General features: G+C 34.0%; 3 protein-coding genes across 3 annotated transcripts; 1 reads left to right on the plus strand and 2 right to left on the minus strand.

Annotated features, from left to right (window-relative positions):
• Positions 1-180: 180 nt before the first annotated feature.
• Positions 181-1,140, minus strand: LOC118063043 (uncharacterized). The gene is made up of 2 exons (XM_035076953.2): positions 619-1,140; positions 181-389 (listed from the first exon to the last, which is right to left on the minus strand). Exons 1-2 carry the CDS (start codon positions 1,138-1,140, stop codon positions 261-263), a joined length of 651 nt encoding a protein of 216 aa, XP_034932844.1. The 3' UTR covers positions 181-260.
• Positions 1,141-11,966: 10,826 nt separating this feature from the next.
• On the minus strand, positions 11,967-13,236 carry LOC140955550 (uncharacterized). Its single transcript, XM_073408950.1, has 2 exons — positions 12,417-13,236; positions 11,967-12,105 (listed from the first exon to the last, which is right to left on the minus strand). Exons 1-2 carry the CDS (start codon positions 13,234-13,236, stop codon positions 12,068-12,070), a joined length of 858 nt encoding a protein of 285 aa, XP_073265051.1. The 3' UTR covers positions 11,967-12,067.
• A 1,239-nt stretch (positions 13,237-14,475) lies between these two features.
• LOC118063058 (G-type lectin S-receptor-like serine/threonine-protein kinase SD2-5) lies at positions 14,476-17,837 on the plus strand. The gene is made up of 2 exons (XM_035076967.2): positions 14,476-15,845; positions 15,975-17,837. The coding sequence occupies exons 1-2, from the start codon at positions 14,975-14,977 to the stop codon at positions 17,702-17,704; spliced, it is 2,601 nt and encodes an 866-aa protein (XP_034932858.1). The 5' UTR covers positions 14,476-14,974; the 3' UTR covers positions 17,705-17,837.
• The last annotated feature ends 1,642 nt before the right edge of the window (positions 17,838-19,479 follow it).

Here is a 19,479-nt window from a genome sequence, read left to right on the forward strand (position 1 = left end):
CCAAGACATGCCATCAGTTTTCAGTTAAAGTTTTTGAGGTAAAGAATTACTTTTATAGCTAACAAAGAGCCAAATATACATGATTCCAGTTAACTTGTTACTATCAACTTTGTGCTGATTCTTTTCAGAAAAATCATATCGAAGGCATTTGATTGAATTGTGTTGACTTAGCATGGAAAATTGAAGCTACCTCCCCAGAAACCTCTTTTCTTTTCTTTTTTTTGTTCTTGAAGCTGCAATTTTTCTTCGCCAATCGCTACTCATTGCTCAGGTATAATGATGTCAAAGTCACTAACAGTCCATTCAGCAACTTGATTAGGGGCCTTGAATATCTCTGTTCCTAAATCAATGGACATCCACTGCCTCCTAGCCGGAGAAGTCCCAGGATCCTGCAAAATAAGTAATAGCCGCCACATGTTCATGTCAAAGAGCTTTGTCCATTTTAATAATTCATCATGTCACTTCCTTTCGGCCTCTGTACAAATTTCCTTCCGTTTCTAGGATGCAGGATTATATCTAGTGACTTCGAGTTTTGAAAAAACTAGTAAATTTGAAGCTCTGAATCTGTGCTAAGGCCATTTAATCCATAAGAGAAAAGTGAAAGACAGAAAAGCAAACCTGGTAGAAGTAAAGTGATTGCGACAACCTCCCAACATCAAGTTCCCAAGTTCTCGGGTCACCAATCCAACCCTCACCTTGCTTGGTAGGATATCCATACTCAACCCAAACTGGATGTGGCAAAATCTGTAGTATCTCCTGAGGCTGAGGATTGCTATAGGGATCGCACAAACTATAAGGAACTTCAAGATGCTCTGCGTTCCCCGGAGAACAGTACAAGTGATAGGCGGCATAAGGGAAGCGAGCAGTGTCATTGCGATGGATACGTGTTCCATCGGGAAATGTATGGTAAGGAGGGCACACATTGAGGTTGGTTGGATGGCACCATGAACTTATGTTTGGATTTATGATCATTTCGCTGTATCGAGTGACATCTGAAGTAACATTTCCATCACAAGGTTTCCCATCGTTCTTCCAACAGCTAACCATGTCCATCAGGTAGAACTGGCTGCTAGGACCCCCACCATTGATTACATTTAAAGTGAACCTTACTTTGAAGTTTGGTGATTCTGGGATCTGCATATAGTGCACGTCAACTCCATCACTCACAAGTTTGTTTGGCTTGTAAGTAAAACCTGCATTAGTGCATGATACAGACTATTTTTTTCAACCCCTAGATGTCACTCGTGTAAACCCACCTCCCCTGTGAAATGTTTGCAGGATTTGACCTACATTTCAATCTATTTCTGTGCATCATAATATTTTATCTACATCGGAGGCTTGGCAGAAACAAAGAAAAGGTTTGGCACTCCCTTTGTTTGTATTTGAACTGTTGAGGAATTTGAATTATGTATATTAATTAGATCAAAGAATGAAAAGGAGCACTCACAATTTTATATTTTTATTTGTGTCTTTATCTTTATATTTTTCTCATATATATTGAAAAAACTCTTCAAAACTCAAAGAAAAAAATTGAAAATAATATAATACCCTATGTATTTGTGTTGCATATAGATTTCATTTGAAGAAAGAACTTCTTTAGATAGTTCTCACATGATAGGAGAAGTATTTTAAATTTTTCAATATTAAATATAAGTACTAGTATATCCTTAATAATTTGCTCGCATATACTTTCACATATAATACAAATGAATTCTTTAAAATAAAACAAATATTAAAAACTATAATGATGATATTATTATGTTAAAACTTAAAGGAGCCTCAAATACAATTTTTGTTCATATCATACATTTTATGTATTTGTATTAGATATAAATTTTATTTTAAATTTTTTTTTTAGATAAAAGAACTCACAAATTATAATATGATTGTAACTTTGGTAGGAAAAGATATTTTGACTTTGTAATGTTTAAATATAAATATTAATATGAGATCCAATGTTTTATTAAGAGTTTTTTTTTTAATAGGCTGGGTTTTGATATTACTCATAAATAAATTCAAATACAAACTATTATTCAAACCCAACCCTTTACCTAGAAGATATAAATTTTAGATACCCAACTTAACTCGATTATGTTTTAATTGTCCATTCAAGTACCTGTTATTCGACTAGTACAATAAAATACAAATATAAAAGAAACCAATGAATTTATTTAACGAATTAGCTAAAAGAGTATCCAATCAAAACTCCAAAGTAAATGTACTAATAAAGCTAACAAAATCTGGACTAAGATCATAATAAATCCAAATTCCAAGATAAATTTGATTAAAATACTAATCAATTATTGGATAAAAAAGAAAAAAAAAAGTAGTTTTAAAGTACTTATACAAAGGAATAAACTAAAATAAAATGAGGGTTAGGAACAATAAAAATATATATATATATATAATATATATATATATATATATATATATATATATATATATATAGCAGAAGACACATTTCACCATGGATTTCAACAATGAATTTACTATTTTGACCATGATTCAAATAACAAATGACCTTGCTTAGGAGAGTATTAGGGTCTTTTAAATAGTAAAACTACTAAATTGCCCTTAAAGACAAGATTATATCTGTTTAGTCTAGGGGTATTATCAGTTTTTTATATTTGAGTGCATGTTAAAATTACTTAAATGCCCTTTAAGTCAACAAAATAAAAGCTTTTGGTGAAGGGGTATTTATGTGTTTTTAAGTTTGTTTTTATTATTTTTTATCAAGGGAATTATTTTATTTTACCATAATTAAATAATATTAAATTTTAAAAAGCTGTTGGTGCTTGAGAGGCGCCAACGCACTTCGGGCGGTGCGTGTTGCGCCTCCTAGTGGTGGAACTTGTCTTTCCACCTTGTTGTTTGATGTGTCATCATTTTATCTTTCTTCTAGTATGATGCGTGTCATCGATAGTTGAGCGGTTTGTTGATGATGAGTTTTTCTTTTTTCTTCTCCTTCCTTTCTCGCTCTTCCTCCAAACATTGCTTATTGGTCTTCTTTGTTTTTTATATTTATACTTCGGTCTTTTTTCTTTTGATTTCTTATGTTTTTCCTTGGCTCTTTAATAAGAGTGTATTTTCTTTCAATTTATTCCTTCATTTCTTATTTGTAACATATTATGTTTTTCAATTTGATCATTATTCTTTTGATTTTTTATTTTTTTCACTAGTTCCTTTTGTAAAAGTTACATTTTTTTTTCAATTTCACCCTTCAATCCAAGTTTATTTTGTGTTACTGTTTTCAATTTGATCATTATTTATTATTATTTTTCCTTTTTGTTGGAGTTATTTTTCTTTTTAATTTAACCCTCCAATCTAAAATTTGTGTCTTTTTTCTTTTTGTAAAAGTTTTATTTCTTTTCGATTTAGTCCTTCAATTTTAATTTGTCAAGTGTATATATTTTTTACTGGTCCTTATTTTTTTGATTTCTGATTTTTTTATTAACCCTTTTATTAAAATTTTATTATTTTTCATTCCCACCTTTCAATCCAAGTTCACAATGTGTTATTTTTTTCAATTTTGTCCTTATTACTTTTTTTTTTGTTTGAGTTATTTTTCTTTTTAATTTAATACTCCAGTCGAGAAATTCTAGTTGCCCTCTCATTTATTGTTTCTCTCAATTTTCACCCTTATTGTTTTAATTATTATTATTTTTTTATTTTAGATCATTTTATATAATTACTTTTTTTCCTTGTTACTTTCTTTAACGTTTGTTGACTCAATCCATTTTTTTTTTGTCTCTTTTTATCTACTTTTTTGCTTCCATAGATTTATTTTCCAAGGTATTGTGATCATTTTTGTTTCAAAATTGTTTGATTAATATCATAGCCTTTTCTTTTATCATCTAATTAAAATAAAACAAACATATTAAACTCATTCAGTGTTATAACTTGAGTCAATGATTTCTCTTATTTATTTGAAATGCACTTGCAACACCGAAACATCTTTTTTTTATGAAAAAATATAGACTCGTAGCATAGCGTGTGCCCGTGTCTAGTCTAGAGCTAATAGCCAAAGAATTTAAGTCGATAATTGTTTCCACTACTTTCATTATCTTTATATATAGATAATGCCATGGATGGAATTTTTCCAAACTTTAAGAACATAAAAAAATTTCAAGTCAAGTTTCATGTAGGGTAAAGCAATATTCATTACTAATCCTAAACCTAACTTTGTCTTTACTATCCAAACCCGAACCCAAACTTGTTGAGTATGGATACAAATGGAAAGAATCAAACATGGGTGCATGATGGCTTTCATTATTGACAAAATATAGAGGCAGGTGGCTGCCATTATTGATTGAACATAAAGAAGCTTGTTCCATGTTTTTAGAGAGGGTTTATAAGAACAAAATATGCACTAGATTGAGCAAAAACAATAAAGGTAGATGCATTAAGAGCATCAACAAGTAAACTTAGAAAGATAAATAGATGTGAAGAAATTATAGACACATGTTGGGAGTTGAGTGATAGTATTTCTCCTTAATTATTGTAATTTATATTCTCTCTATATAATAAAATGAGTTGTTTAAGGGATGTAGGCAATTGTAAAACTATATAAAAATATTGCATTTAATGTATAGGAATCAATTTCTTGATCTTAACAACTAGTATCAAAGCTTTGAAAAAAAAACATAAGGCTTTTTTTTTTTTTTTGCTTAGAAATAAAAGAGGTCAAAAATATATATTGAACATACCATTGTAACGAGGAGGCCAATATGAACTTAATGGTGAAAACAAAGCTTAAAATAGATGTTGAACAATGATACATGCTTTAATATGTGTCGGTAAGGAAGAATGCTGTGAAACTCTCCTTAAATGTCATCTTCACTTGAACAACAATCAACATGACTTGAACCTAATAACCTTCTTGAATGATGCAACCTAATTCCACACATCAATAACAATTTATTGTGATGTCAACATGACATCAATACCATATTACTAGGAGGCCCACATACCCCATCAGTAGTTTAGGGTCAACACATAGCCAAACCAGTTTAGTAGAGCTAAAGTTAAGCCGAGCTAAGTCACTAAAATGAGAGCAGTGATTCAGCGATAAAAAGGTCTTAGTTAAAATTATTGTTGTTGGATTAACTTTAAGAGTAAATACTCACTTAAAGTTGATCATACCTTTTTTCAATGGGAAAAGAATTAGATCTTAAATGCTCAAAGCTAAAATTCTCAAACGAATCTCATTCTTTTCATCATGAAATCTCTTCTTAAATATAGGCTTTGATGTATTCTAGAACCAACCTTGATTGAAACCCCCACTTAGTCATCTTTTCTTCAACCATTTTTTACTTAATTTTAGTCAACCAAATATAATTTGATAGAGTATAGTCTATTGGTTTATAGAAATACTCCAAGTTTAATTTTGAACAATCCAAGAGAGAATCGTATTCATCAAGGGTGAGAATGATATCTATAATGTCAAAGGTGAAACACTTGTATTTTGGATCCCAAAACCCTATCATAGCTTAGAAATATAAGTGTTGCACTCTAATCTTAAGCAACTGAGTTATATCTCCATATTGATTTTAGAATGCAATTTGATCTTGTAAGGACAACATCTCACAATAATCCAATAATTGGCTAGCATTAGGCATTATTTTTTTCAGCTTCACTCACTCTAGTAGTTTGGACTCAAGTCTTATTGGTAAGCAACCCCTTTATCACATTGACCTTTTTCTAACCTAGTACTCGTGTCCTTAATGGTAATCATATTATGTCCCTTAATTTCTCTCTCTTTTTTTTTTATTAAACATTAGTGGAGATCTAATAAATTACAATTCAAAAGCTAGATAAACTATTAAATAAAAAGCAAATGATTTAGGCAAAAGTGGAATGTATGCTAGGCTTTTAGACAAACAGACTTTTGTAAGAGTGATGCAGTTTTAATGATATTGTAATACTCAAAGTATAAAGACAAGAGCAAATTAAGGCTTCCTCTATGGTTAAAATGGAAAGCTAGTTAAACTCTTGGACGAATAGCTAATGACTAATAGAGTAGTAACATATGATTGCTAGGTTAGAGTAAATGGTAAGCTCACACTCTTGGATGAGTGATAATCTCTTGATCACGTTGTAATACTCAGACAATGACTATCACATTTAAGACCATGGATAACATTTGTAGAGGGAAAATTATGATTGAATGGGCCAAACTCTTGTGAAGGATACATTCTATCAAGTTGCTAAGGAAGATAAAGCCTAAAAAGCCAATTGAGCTCATATAAAAGAAAATAGCATGATGATATTAGTTGAAAGATAGATATTTTTGGATGATTTTGATATTTATATTAAAAATTTTTAAAAATATTATTTTAATATATTTTTAATTAAAAATCACTTTTAGTTATAATACCAAACATCTAGTACTGTTGTTGAGGGCTATCCCTTGCTATGATGGTGCATAACCCAGGCTATTATGCCTTATTTGTTTTTATGTTTCAGAAGCGTTATTGAAAAAAATAGAATTTTTTTTGCTTCAAATTAATATTTTTTTTGGTGTTTTCAGATCATTTTAATATGATGATGTCAAAAATTATTTTTTTTTATTTTTTTTATTTTAATGTATTTCCAATCGAAAAACACTTTAAAAAACAACTAATAGAATATTTGCAAACATTTCCTAAACAGGAAAATAAATGATTGTTCTCTTGCAAAAATTCAAAAGGAAAAGCTAGCCTTCCAAATAGTCGTGCTCAAAATCTGGTTTCATTGGTTGGAATGTGGAAACTAGTTGATAAAAATAGTATCAGGGTCATTATCCAACGACAGGTGGCCGTGACCAAGCATGGGTACAATTAATCAAGAAACTGAGCAAGGACCCAATGCCGACGACTCTGGGAACGAAAGTAGTTATCACCGGTCAATCCTTGTATTTTTGGGTCAATAATGGCTGCAAGCCGTATTGCTTGACGAGGACTATTTAAGTATTATTCTCGACCTCTTATTTATTTATTTTGGATTTTTTCTGCTCTTATAACTGAAATCTGTAAACAGAAACATTTTATTTATTTTCCGCGTCAAGAAAGTTAAGTAACACAATCACCCACTTTTTTTAAACTCCCACTCCACTAGGTCTCGCTCCTTCTGCTGTTAATCCAATTCCAAATATTTATGGAGAAAAAAAATATTAATCTTTATTTACAGTGATGGAGCCACGTAAGAGTAAAAAAAGCAATTACCCTTTTAATTTTTTTAAAAAATATTTGACCTATACTGACCCGTCAAGGATAAGAAAAAGATGAAAAATCTGAAACATTTTTATTGCACATATTTAAATGCAATTTCTTTGGAATTAGAGAAATCTGACACGGAATACATTAAAATATTAATATAATAATATGGTGAGGGGTTCATACATAGTTATTATTGTTGACTTGTGTCTTAATATAATAAATAATATATATAATATATATGCAACACCCCAGCTCATTTCTCATTTCCCCAAACTTTTTTTTTTTTCGCTTACTATTCAAGAGCTTTTTTACTCTTTTTTAGTTGCTCTCTTCCTTATACAATTTTTTTTTTTTCAAGTCAGTTTGGCAACTTTAGGTAACAAATTTTCTTTTTTTTTATTTGTTTTATTATTTAATTTTAGTTTTATTTTTTTATAATTAGTTATTAAAAATGTTAGGGTTTATAATAATTTAAAGGTTTTGATATATATAATATTTTGAATCAATTAAAGATAAATGGTAGTGAATTAGACTGCAAGATTTTGAACAATAGGTATTTATTTGATTGTTTTGAATTAATTAAAGGTTATATCATTTCTAATTGAATTGATTATGATATGAAACTAAACTTTTTCACGAGATAAACAAGCAAACATTCAAATTGTTGTCAACAAGTAAAGATTGATATTTACAAAATTAAAATTGTTTTAGCTTGAGATTGGTCCTTTTTATGATGTTAATTTCCTTTTTATTATTGAAAAATTCATATTTTATTTGTTTTTTTTCTCTTTTTTGTTTTCATCAAACAATTTGTGTTTTGCTGGAGAAGAATTAACGCGTGCGTACAAGCTTGATTTTAATCAGTGCATGTTGGGTTTTTTTTTAAAAAAAAAAAAAGAAATTTTTTTTTTTGTTTTTAAAAATGATTTGTCATGATAAATTTAGACCATCAATCCTGATCCATATCCATGCATTATATATAGCATGCTACATAGTAATGGGGTGTGAAATGGATTTTGATGAATTAATGTGTATTTTACTATGAATTTTATATGAAAAATTTACAATTATTATGTAAGTCAACTGAATTTTGTTATTATAAAAACCCAAAGAAAACAATTATAATGTAAGTTTTCTTATTTTAAAAGTATTTTTAAATTAATTTTACTTTATATGAGTTAGTATATTTGTTTCGAATTAATTTCTAATGCATGTCTATATAATATAATATTTGTTAATAATTTGCCCCCTCATTTATAAAACTCTGGCTCCGCCACTGTTTATTTACAACGTTGGTTAATTACAATTAGTACAATGATATCAATTTCTTCTCTTATACTAAAATAATGATACCAATTCTAGATATTATATGTGAATAATGTTATGGTATGTATGAAAAATACTAAAAAAAAAGATAGGTTAATTTGGTCATCCCATAAAATTATATATGGAGTGAGATTAAAACTTAAGGAATGGGAATAGCACTGCACAAAATATCAATGATATTTATTATTTATAGTATATGGTCAATGAAGTGTCATGATTTATCGAGTGATTTCCAATGAAATTTGGAGCACATACCAGCTTAATTCTAAATTTGCTAGAAGAATTATTTGATTTTTGAACAAATTCATAGGCAGTTATGCACAATCTACTCTTTTTTTCTTAAAAAAAAATTTGTATAAAGTGATAAAATGTGTTTCACTGTATGAATTTCATTCATAACTTTTGTATTCAGTATATTCAAGTGAGTTATTCATCAATACACCTGCCTTTATATAGCAGTAGGTAGTATAAAGCGTTCCTTGACTTCTACGGAAAGAACCTATAATTGTGGTCTGTTATAACAAATTCTAACTGATATAATAATATTCTGCGTAAGTAATAGTAATGTAAAACTAACATAATGTTAACACCCCTTCTCAAATTGGTGCATAGATATCATTCATGCCCAATTTGTCAAGACTGGTATGAAAAACTTGACTGGATACTGCTTTTGTCAGCACATCTCAAGCTGATCTTGAGATCGAATATGTGGAACTTCGATAATCTTTGCCTCCAATTTTTCTTTGATAAAATGTCTATCAACTTCAACATGTTTAGTTCTATCATGTTGGACAGGATTATGAGCAATGTCGCATGCCGCCTTACTATCACAAAACAATCTCATAGGACTTATCTGCTCAACCTGCAATTCCTGCATCAAATTCTTTATCCATAATAATTCACATATTGCTTTGGCCATTCCCCTGTATTCAGCTTCGGCTGAGGATCTGGCCACAACTTCTTGTTTCTTACTTCGCCAAGTGACCAAGTTGCCACCCACAAATGTAAAATATCCTGATGTAGATCTTCGATCCTGTATTGACCCTGTCCAATCAGCATCGGTATATCCATCAATCTTCAGATTGTCCCCCTTTTTAAATAGAATTCCTTTACCTGGAGATGATTTCAGGTAGCGCAGGATACGGGTGACAACTTTCATATGTTCTTCACTAGGGGAGTGCATAAACTGACTAATTACACTTAAAGCATAAGCTAAATCGGGTCTAGTATGTGCAAGATACATTAATCTTCCCACTAGTCTTTGATAACGTTCTTTATTAGTGGGAATTTGTTGTGGATGTATGCTCAGTTTCAGGTTTTCTTCTATAGGAGTACTGACAGGACTACAGGCTGTCATACCTGTTTCTTTTAACAAATCTAGAGCATATTTTCGTTGAGACAAGAAAATACCTTCTTTCGATCTTAATACTTCAATACCAAGAAAGTATTTTAAGTGACCTAGAGATTTCATTTCAAATTCCTGGGCAAGGAGATTCTGTAATGTTTTCTGCTCTTCAGGATTATTTCCAGTTACTATCATATCATCAACGTATACAATTAGAGCTGTGATTTCTCCTTCTTTTTTTGTCTTCAAGAATAACGTATGGTCAGAGTTGCTTTGCTTGTATTCGATGGATTTCATGAAAGTAGTGAACCTCCCAAACCAAGCTCTTGGAGATTGCTTTAACCCGTATAGGGATTTCTTTAATCTACATACTTTTGTGCTTCCTTTGATTTGCATAATACATCCAGGAGGTAATTTCATATATACTTCTTCTTGGAGATCCCCATGCAAGAAGGTGTTTTTTACATAAAGTTGATATAAGGGCCAATCAAAGTTCACGGCCAGAGATAATAGGATACGAACAGTGTTTATTTTAGCCACCGGTGCAAATGTTTCCATATAATCAATGCCATAAGTTTGAGTGTACCCTTTGGCAACGAGCCTTGCTTTAAAACTTTCAATGATGCCATTTGCTTTATGTTTAATGGTAAACACCCACCGACATCCAACCGGTACCTTTCCTGCAGGGAGGTCGACCACTTCCCATGTGGAATTTTTTTGAAGGGATCTCATTTCTTCGTTCATGGCTTCTTTCCATCTTGAATCTGTTATGGCTTCCTGCACACTGTTAGGAATAGATACAGCAGATATTTGATTTACGAAAGTTTCATTATCCTTTGATAATCTGTGGTAGGACACAAAATTACTCATAGGATAATGAGGTTTAGAGGTGAGAAGAGGTTCATACGCAGTTTTGGGTTTTCCTCTCGTGGTTCTGTGGGGTAGAATTTTGAGTTGAGTTTCAGAACTTACTTGAGGTTTATTTATGGATTCAGACTCAGGAGTCATCTGAAGTGGTACTTGAGTTTCTTGTTGCAGTACCTCTATTTGGTTTTCTTCAATGGTTTGTTGTGGTTTTGCTTCTATATTTTCTTCATCATTTCCATGCGAGGATGTATTACTAGAATTTTTATCTTTTGTAATATATAGGTCATCATAGCATGTCTGCCAGTTACCTTTGTCGTGCTCCTGTTTTGAAGGTTCAACATCAGAGTAATACATTCTGTTTTCATGGAATACAACGTCCAGCGTGATGTAGAGTTTCTGAGTTGGTGGATGATAGCAGCGATAGCCTTTTTGATGCTGGGCATAGCCAACAAATATGCACTTGAGTGCTCGTGGTTCCAGCTTATTCCTTAATGGTTTGTGAATATGAACAAATGCTGTACAACCAAAGACTCTCAGTTGTAAATGTGACACAGCAGGAGATTTTATTTTCTTCTGAAGAACACTCAATGGGGTATGAAATCCTAATGTGCTTGAGGGTATTCTGTTGATAATATATGTTGCTGTTGTGATAGCTTCACCCCAATATTTAGTTGACATATGAGCTTCAAATAAAGAAGCTCGAACAACTTCAAGAAGATGTCGGTTCTTACGTTCTGCAACCCCGTTTTGCTAAGGAGTGTACGGGCAAGTGGTTTGGTGAACAATTCCATGATTAATTAGATATTGTTTCAACTCCTGATTGATGAATTCTCCACCATTGTCACTACGAAGAACCTGTATTGCAGAACTATATTGTGTGGCTACCATGTTATGAAATTGTTTGAATAGTGAACTTACTTCACTTTTGCATTTCATTAGGCAAATCCATGTCATACGTGTGTGATCATCAATAAAGGAAATAAACCATCGTTTACCATTAAGGGAGCAAGTGTTTGCTGGACCCCATACGTCTGAATGCACAACCATAAAAGGTGCTGGACTTTTATGCATGCTGTTTTGAAATGAAACCCGATGGATTTTAGCCAATTCACAGACATCACATTTAAATTCTGTGTCAGGTAACTGAGCAAAGAGTTTCGGCATTAATTTTTTCAAATATCCAAAAGATAAGTGACCTAAACGTTTATGCCATAACCAAATATCAGAGTTTGTAGTAGATTCAAAGTTTGCAGCGGATTTATTCATGGAGAATGCTTTAGCCATTTGCTGACAACTTGCTGGTGTTAAATCCAGATAATAGAGCTTTCCTCTTCTAGTACCATAACCAATTGTCTTCCGAGTTCGAATATCCTTGAAAACACAAAGGTTAGGCCAAAAAATAACAATGCATTGCAAAGCAAGAGTTATTTGAGCAACTGAAAGTAAATTATAATTAAGGGTTGGAACAACTAATACGGAATCAAGATTTATATTTTCAGTAAGGGTGACAGAACCTTCCCCATTAACAGATGATGAGGTATCATTTGCTGAGGATATAATATACTGTTCTGATGGTTTAACGGATTGAAGCCACAACTTATCAAACGTCATATGGTCAGTAGCTCCAGAATCAATTATCCATTCATTTCTACTGTTAAGAGTGCAAGTATGAAAAACTTTACCAGTTTCTTCGTTTGTGACTGATGAAGGGTGTTCTGCCATAGATTCTGTTTGAGTCGTGGGGCTGGTCATTGTTGAAGGATGATCTGCCACTCGATGATCTGCCACTGCAACTAAAGCATGTGTGTTTGGTTTTGATTTTCGTTTACGAGGAGCTTTAGCAGGATCCCGCCATTCTGGATACCCAATCAGCTCATAACATCTCAGTTTTGTATGTCCAGTCTCATCACAATGTGTGCAGATATATTCTGATTTTCCTTTTCCAATTTCATAGCTGCTATTCTGGGTTTCTGATGTTCGGTTTTGTTCAATGGTAGGGCCATGTGATCTGTATATTCTAGGCTTAGCTCGTCGTGCCATCATTGCAGATGATTCAGCATGACCAGCTCCAGTTTCATTCATCAATGTAGCTCTGCGAACAGCATCACGGCGTACATAAGAATAGGCTTCTTCAAGATCCAATATCGGATCTTTTCTAAGAATTTCCCCTTGAATTTGTTCAAATTCTGCATCCAATCCATTCCAGAAAATATGCACCCGTAACCTTTCAACAGATTTTCTGTAAGTAATAACATCATCCGGGTCTTTCATTTCAGTTTTGTCGCGATGATCAAGTTCTTGAAAGATTTCCATAAGATCACCAAAATATGTTGATAATGGTCGACTTATCTGTTTCGTGGAGAAGGCTTTCTGGTTAAGTGAGAAGAGCTGCGTTTCATCTGATCCATCGTAGAAGGCTTTAGACAAGGCTTTCCAAATTTCTCTTGCAGTACGTAGTCTGATGTATCTTTTCATGATTTCTGGTGACATAGATGTTAGCATCCTTTAACCTTTTGATTCTCTGCGTACCATCTTGAATAAGAAGCATCAGTATCTTGTGGTGGTTGTGTTTTGCCCATAATATATTCAAGCTTTTCTCTTCCTGCAATCTGCATTTCCATGATCTGAGACCATACATCGTAATTAGTTTCAGTGAGGATAACACTGGTTGTGAATCCAGAGTTTTCAATTTGTACATGGATAATGGGTGTTGATTCTGGTGTTTTATCATTCATCATGGAAGGGAAAAACAAACAAGAATGATAGGAAACAGAAAGTATTCAATATGATACGAAAGATTGCAGACAGTTTTCTTTCAAGAAGATGATCTCAGGATGCAAGAAAGGTTGTAAGACAAAAGGATTGCAGACAGTTTTGATTTCAATATGATACGAGGTTTCAAGATCAGACTGCAGAAAGTATTCAAGAACAGATTGGAAGTTTAGAATACTCAGGGAGAGGTTTCAAGGTCAGACTGCAGAAAGTATTCAAGAACAGATTGCAAGTTTTAGAATATTCAAGGAGAGGTTTCAAGATCAAACTGCAGAAAGTATTCAAGAACAGATTGTAAGTTTAGAATGTAGAAGAGAAGATCTTTAAGTCGTTCTTTGCAGGAAGTATTTAAGAATGTATGGATGAAACAGAGTAGAAAACTGAGAAAGATATGATACAGGAAAAGAAAGTTTAATCAAGAAGGAGATTTCAAGGGGAAAAATATATCAGTAGTGCTTTTCTGGGCTCTGATACCATGATAAAATGTGTTTCACTGTATGAATTTCATTCATAACTTTTGTATTCAGTATATTCAAGTGAGTTATTCATCAATACACCTGCCTTTATATAGTAGTAGGTAGTATAAAGCCTTCCTTGACTTCTACGGAAAGAACCTATAATTGTGGTCTGTTATAACAAATTCTAACTGATATAATAATATTCTGCCTAAGTAATAGTAATGTAAAACTAACATAATGTTAACATAAAGAACAACTAAATATTTATTAAAATTAGGAAATCAACACATTAAATAAAATTGTATTGTTCTCTGCAACAAATTGTGGAGACCCCAAAAGAAAAGTGAGAGCGAGATGTGCTTCCGGGACATGTTAAAATTAAGAAATTAACACGTTAAAAAAACTTTCAATATGCCTTGTATGTTTGATATGTAAATTGACATATTTAATATCAATTCAATCTTGAGTATGAACCTATTCTCCAATGTCACTTTCATTTGCTCCAAATGGGAAGATAATGCTTGGATTTTTATTTTTTTTTGTCTCACGTAAAATTACTTGAAGTTAAAAGAAAAGTCATGATGGGTATTGCGAGGAGATCGTACAACAAGAATCGTAAACTCTTGAGGGTAAACATGTCCGCTATCCATGGCTGGTAATAAGGACGGGGAAATTAAAGAATTTTCATTGATGGGGCAAATAGCATCACGTTTTGTGTTCAAAAACAGGAAAGCTTCCTAAGTCCTATGGCTGCCGCTGCCCTGCGTTCATTTGGTGTTGTATAGCAACAGCATTTATTGATCTGTATTAGATTCCAGAGTAATACCAAACAAAAATAGCAGAGCTCATGGCTATATGGCCTTTGAGTGATATCCTGCTAGTGCAGCTTTTGATCATGTTATCTCCTGCATACCTCCTAGAAGCTCAAACTTATTACTCCAGAGCACCAAAAATACACATCATGGACAAACAATTTGTCCATTCCAGCGAGAGGCTTTGATTCCTACCAAATGATCTTGTTGAGTGAGTCTGGGTCTTTTGCTTGTAGATTTCACTCCAAAGACCAGGAAAATGATTCCTTTTATTTTGCAGTATTATCACTCCATGTAACATATTATGCAGATGATAGTTATTCTTTCACTCTTCAGAATGTCATATGGTTGGCAAATGAAAATAAGCCTGTTGGACGGAACGCAACTCTAAAGTTACTTCCAGAAGGAAATTTGGTTCTGAGAGATGCAGATGGAGCTTTAGTCTGGTCTACCAACACGTCTAGCATGTCTGTTGCAGGTATAAAGATGATGAAAACAGGAATGCTTGTGCTTCAAGACCACAATAATAAGACTGTGTGGCAATCTTTTAGTAATACAGCACATGTGTCCACTTCATGGACGAATAATGATCCCATATCAGCCATGCCTTATAATCTATATAAAATAATCATGATGCACGGAGCTGGTTTTTCTTGTGGATTTCACTCCAAGGACCGGAATTCCTTCTATTTTGCAATATGGAAGCTATCGGAAGTTTCTGGAGATGATGATCCGGAGGCCTTATGGTTAGCGAACAGAAACAGGCCTGTTGGTGAGAACGCAACTTTACAATTTTTACCAGATGGAGATTTGGTCTTGAGAGATGCTGATGGAACTTTCGTTTGGTCTTCTAACACATCTAGCATGTCTGTTGCGGGTGTGAGGATGATGGAAACTGGAAACCTTGAGCTTTATGATGTCAATAACAAGACTGTTTGGAATTCATTTGATCATCCTTCTGATGTACTGCTTCTTGGGAACAAATTAGTGGCAGGACAGAAGCTGGTGGCAAGTGTTTCGAAAACTAATAGATCTGAAGGTGTCTTCAGCCTCTCTGTGATCCTACAAGGTTTGTTTGCTTCTTACCAAGCTACTGCGCCACAAAAGTACTTCAAATTCTCAGTTTTGGGGGGCATAGACAGCCTCCAACTAAGTCATGATGAATCCTCTGGTAATCTTGCTTTACTTATAATGTCAGCTTCACCTGATGAGCCGAATACAATGCTTACAAGCACCATTAAATACTCAGCGACGGCTTACATGAAATTTGATCCTGATGGGCATCTCAGAATTTATGATGGCAACATGATCGACGGGGTTGATCTGTTGACAGATATGAGTGCATGTGATTACCCAACAGCTTGTGGTAATTATGGGATGTGCTTAAATGGACAGTGCTCGTGCCCAGCAGGATTTGCTCGAGCCAATACCCCAAATGATCAAGGCAACTACAATTGCTGGCAGATGAGTCCAACCACATGTGAAAATCCAAAATCCCATTCTCTTCTTCCCCTGGAAGATGTCTACTATTTCAATTATGTTGACCCTGAGGCAGCGGTCCTGAAAGGAACAGACATGAAGAGTTGTAAAGATGCATGTTTGAAAAACTGTTCATGCAACGCTGCTCTATTTCAGTATTACTTTAATGATTCTCATGGGAATTGTTTTTTGCCCTCACCAGTTCTTACACTAACGGGTGATGGTAAGGAAAGAAACAGTTACCATTCTAATGCCTTCATCAAAACTTCTAATGATGGAGAGAATGGAAGTGCTTTTACATCTTCTATCAATCCTACATCTTCTATCAATCCTAAAATAATAGCAGGATCAACTATTGGAGCCATCCTTGTTATGAGTTTAATTGGTGGTCTATGTATTATGGTTTGGAGGAAGAAAAGAGATCGAGAGGAAGGAATGGAAGACTTGAATCAACTATCAGGAATGCCCATGAGATTCACATACCAAGAACTAAGAGTGGCAACTTGGGATTTTGAGAAGAAGCTTGGAGGAGGAGGGTTTGGATCAGTTTTTGAAGGAATTCTAGAAAATGGAGAAAAAATTGCAGTAAAGCGCCTAGATGCTTTAGGCCAAGGGCAGAAGGAATTCTTGGCTGAGGTCAAAAGTATAGGAAGCATCCATCATGTCAGCCTGGCGAGGCTAATTGGATTCTGTGCTGATAAATTGCACACGCTTTTAGTCTATGAGTTCATGTGCTGTGGGTCTTTGGATAAGTGGATTTTCTGCAGGGAACCACTACTACATCCTCTGGACTTCCAAACTAGAAGAAACATTATCATGGATGTAGCAAAGGGGCTGGCCTATCTCCATGAAGAATGCAGACAAAGAATAGTCCACTTAGACATCAAACCACAAAACATTTTGTTGGATGAAAATCTGCATGCTAAGATCTCTGATTTTGGCTTGTCTAAGTTGATTGACAGGGATCAAAGTCAAGTGGTGACCACAATGAGAGGAACTCCTGGGTACTTGGCTCCTGAATTATTCAGCTCAGTCATCACAGAGAAGGCAGATGTTTATAGTTTTGGAATCGTAGTCATGGAAGTTGTCTGCGGAAAGAAAAATCTGGATAGGTCACAGCCTGAGTGCATGCATTTGCTCCCTATTCTTATGAAGAGGGCACAGGAGGATCAATTGATTGATATGGTTGACAATAGCTGTGAGGATATGCAATTGCACAGGTTAGAAGCTGCGGAGATGATGAGGGTTGCTATTTGGTGTCTGCAAAGTGATCACACCAGGAGGCCTAGCATGTCAACCGTGGTTAAGGTCTTAGAGGGCACCATGGGTGTTGAAGCAGACCTAGACTATTGCCTTCAGAATGCAACAACAATGGCAGCAATAAGAAGAGAGGCAGTGCTGGGCAGTACTACCACATTTCTGCCATCACTACTATCAGGACCAAGGTGAAGAAAGATCTTTTGCGATATATATGTGGTGTTTATGTTTCTCTGATAGGTGTTTTACCTTCAGTTCTCTTTATATCGCTAGTGTAATGTTATCTGGGAAATTGTTCAATTAGCATAAAGTGTGATTCTTTAAAGCCAAGACATGCAATCAGTTTTCAGTTGAGTTTTTGAGGTAAAGAATTACTTTTATAGCCAACAAAGAGCCAAATATACATGATTCCCGTGAACATATTACTATCAATGTCATAACCTAATTTTTGACCCTTTTATTTTAATTTTATTTACTGAAAATGATAAAAAGAAAAATGATGAAAAAAATAATAATAATGATGATGAAAAAAAATAATACAAATGAAATAAACGAAGAACGAATTAAAATTTGGGTTAAGGGCAACATGATTGGAAGTTTAAAGATTTAATTAAATTTTTGACTTGTTTAATTAATCAAATCAACGGTTTAATTGAAGAATTGATAAATTTTAAAACTTAATTAAGATTGAAATTAATTTAATTAATCAAATTAAGGGTTTAATTGAAGAATTGATAAGTTTTGAGACTTAATTGAGCTTGAAATTGATTTAATTCATCCAATCAAGAGTTTAATTGGAGAATTGATGAGTTTTGAGACTTAATTAAGCCTAGAATTAATTTAATTAATCCAATCAGGGGCTTAATTGGAGAATTGGTAAGTTTTAGACTTAATTGGACTTTGGATTTAATTAAATTAATGAAATCAGGGACTTAATTGAAGAAATAACAAAGTTTGGGGTTAATTGGGGGCACAATTACAACAGATTAAAGTCCAAGGACTAACTTGTAAAAGGAGCCGAAATGCAGGGAAAATTACAGTTTAAACCAGGGGTTTAATTATAGCAGTTTCGAAACTTCACGGGTCAAAACAAAAATGGCCACCTCATATTCCAAAACGGCGTCGTTTGAAAAAGCGTTGTTCATCTTCTTCGCAGGAGCCGTTGCTGGAGTAAAGGGTGGAAGCCATTTCAAATGCTTGGCATTCTCTGGCTATAAAGCCAGAGAAGATGAGAGAGCGCAGGGAGAAAAGAAAAAGGGCAGAACTGAGGGGCTGAGAGGGAAAGAGAAAAAACAGAGCCACGAATGGCAGAAAATGAGGAATCACAGAACCGGGGGAGACAAATGGAGAGAAACCGAACAAGGGAAAATTTTGGTCCATCAACCAGCAGCAGCTCGTGCTTTCACCACCATTGTCTCCGTCTTGAATGGAGAAGATCGGACAGAGAACTAGAAAAGGGAACAAAGCGGAGGAGAGGAAGTAACACTGGGAACACCACAAGACGCGAGAACAGAGATAATACAGAGAAGACGAGCAAAAACAGAGGAGGCCATGAACGAGCAGAAAACAGAGGAACACAGAAAAAAGCAGAAAAGGCGGTGGGCACGGTAGCAAAGGAAAGCAGAAGGCAAGGTCAGACGCAAACGGGAGGCACCACCGCGATGCAACCATCTTTGTCGTCTCCAAAAGCAAGTACACCCATTCTAGTTTTATTCTCTGTGTTCAATAAAACATTGAACACAGTGTGAAGGTAATTTAATTACCTTCACACTGTGTGCATCATGCCCAGCAGGGTCACTGGCTCGAGCCAGTGACCGGGCTGGGCTGGCTGGATCTAGCCCATCCCATGTGGGTTGAGTTGGGCCCAGCCCAAAAAAATAAAGAATAAAAAAATAAAAAAACAGAAAAATAAAAAAAAGTAGAAAAAATAAAAAATGTGCATGCATGAATAAAAATAATATAAATTT

This window comes from Populus alba, chromosome 4 (genome assembly GCF_005239225.2).
Source record: "Populus alba chromosome 4, ASM523922v2, whole genome shotgun sequence".
NCBI classification, from domain to species: domain Eukaryota; kingdom Viridiplantae; phylum Streptophyta; class Magnoliopsida; order Malpighiales; family Salicaceae; genus Populus; species Populus alba.

Excerpts from the sequence above, each read along its gene's own strand:
- LOC118063043 (XM_035076953.2), bottom strand. The coding sequence starts at position 1,140 with ATGCAGATCCCAGAATCACCAAACTTCAAAGTAAGGTTCACTTTAAAT. Across the intron at positions 390-618 it reads AATCACTTTACTTCTACCAG|GATCCTGGGACTTCTCCGGC; the intron begins GTTTGCTTTTCT and ends CTTATTTTGCAG.
- LOC140955550 (XM_073408950.1), bottom strand. The coding sequence starts at position 13,236 with ATGCTAACATCTATGTCACCAGAAATCATGAAAAGATACATCAGACTA. Across the intron at positions 12,106-12,416 it reads AGTCACAAACGAAGAAACTG|GATATTCGAACTCGGAAGAC; the intron begins GTAAAGTTTTTC and ends TGTGTTTTCAAG.
- LOC118063058 (XM_035076967.2), top strand. The coding sequence starts at position 14,975 with ATGATCTTGTTGAGTGAGTCTGGGTCTTTTGCTTGTAGATTTCACTCC. Across the intron at positions 15,846-15,974 it reads CCTCTCTGTGATCCTACAAG|CTTCACCTGATGAGCCGAAT; the intron begins GTTTGTTTGCTT and ends TTATAATGTCAG.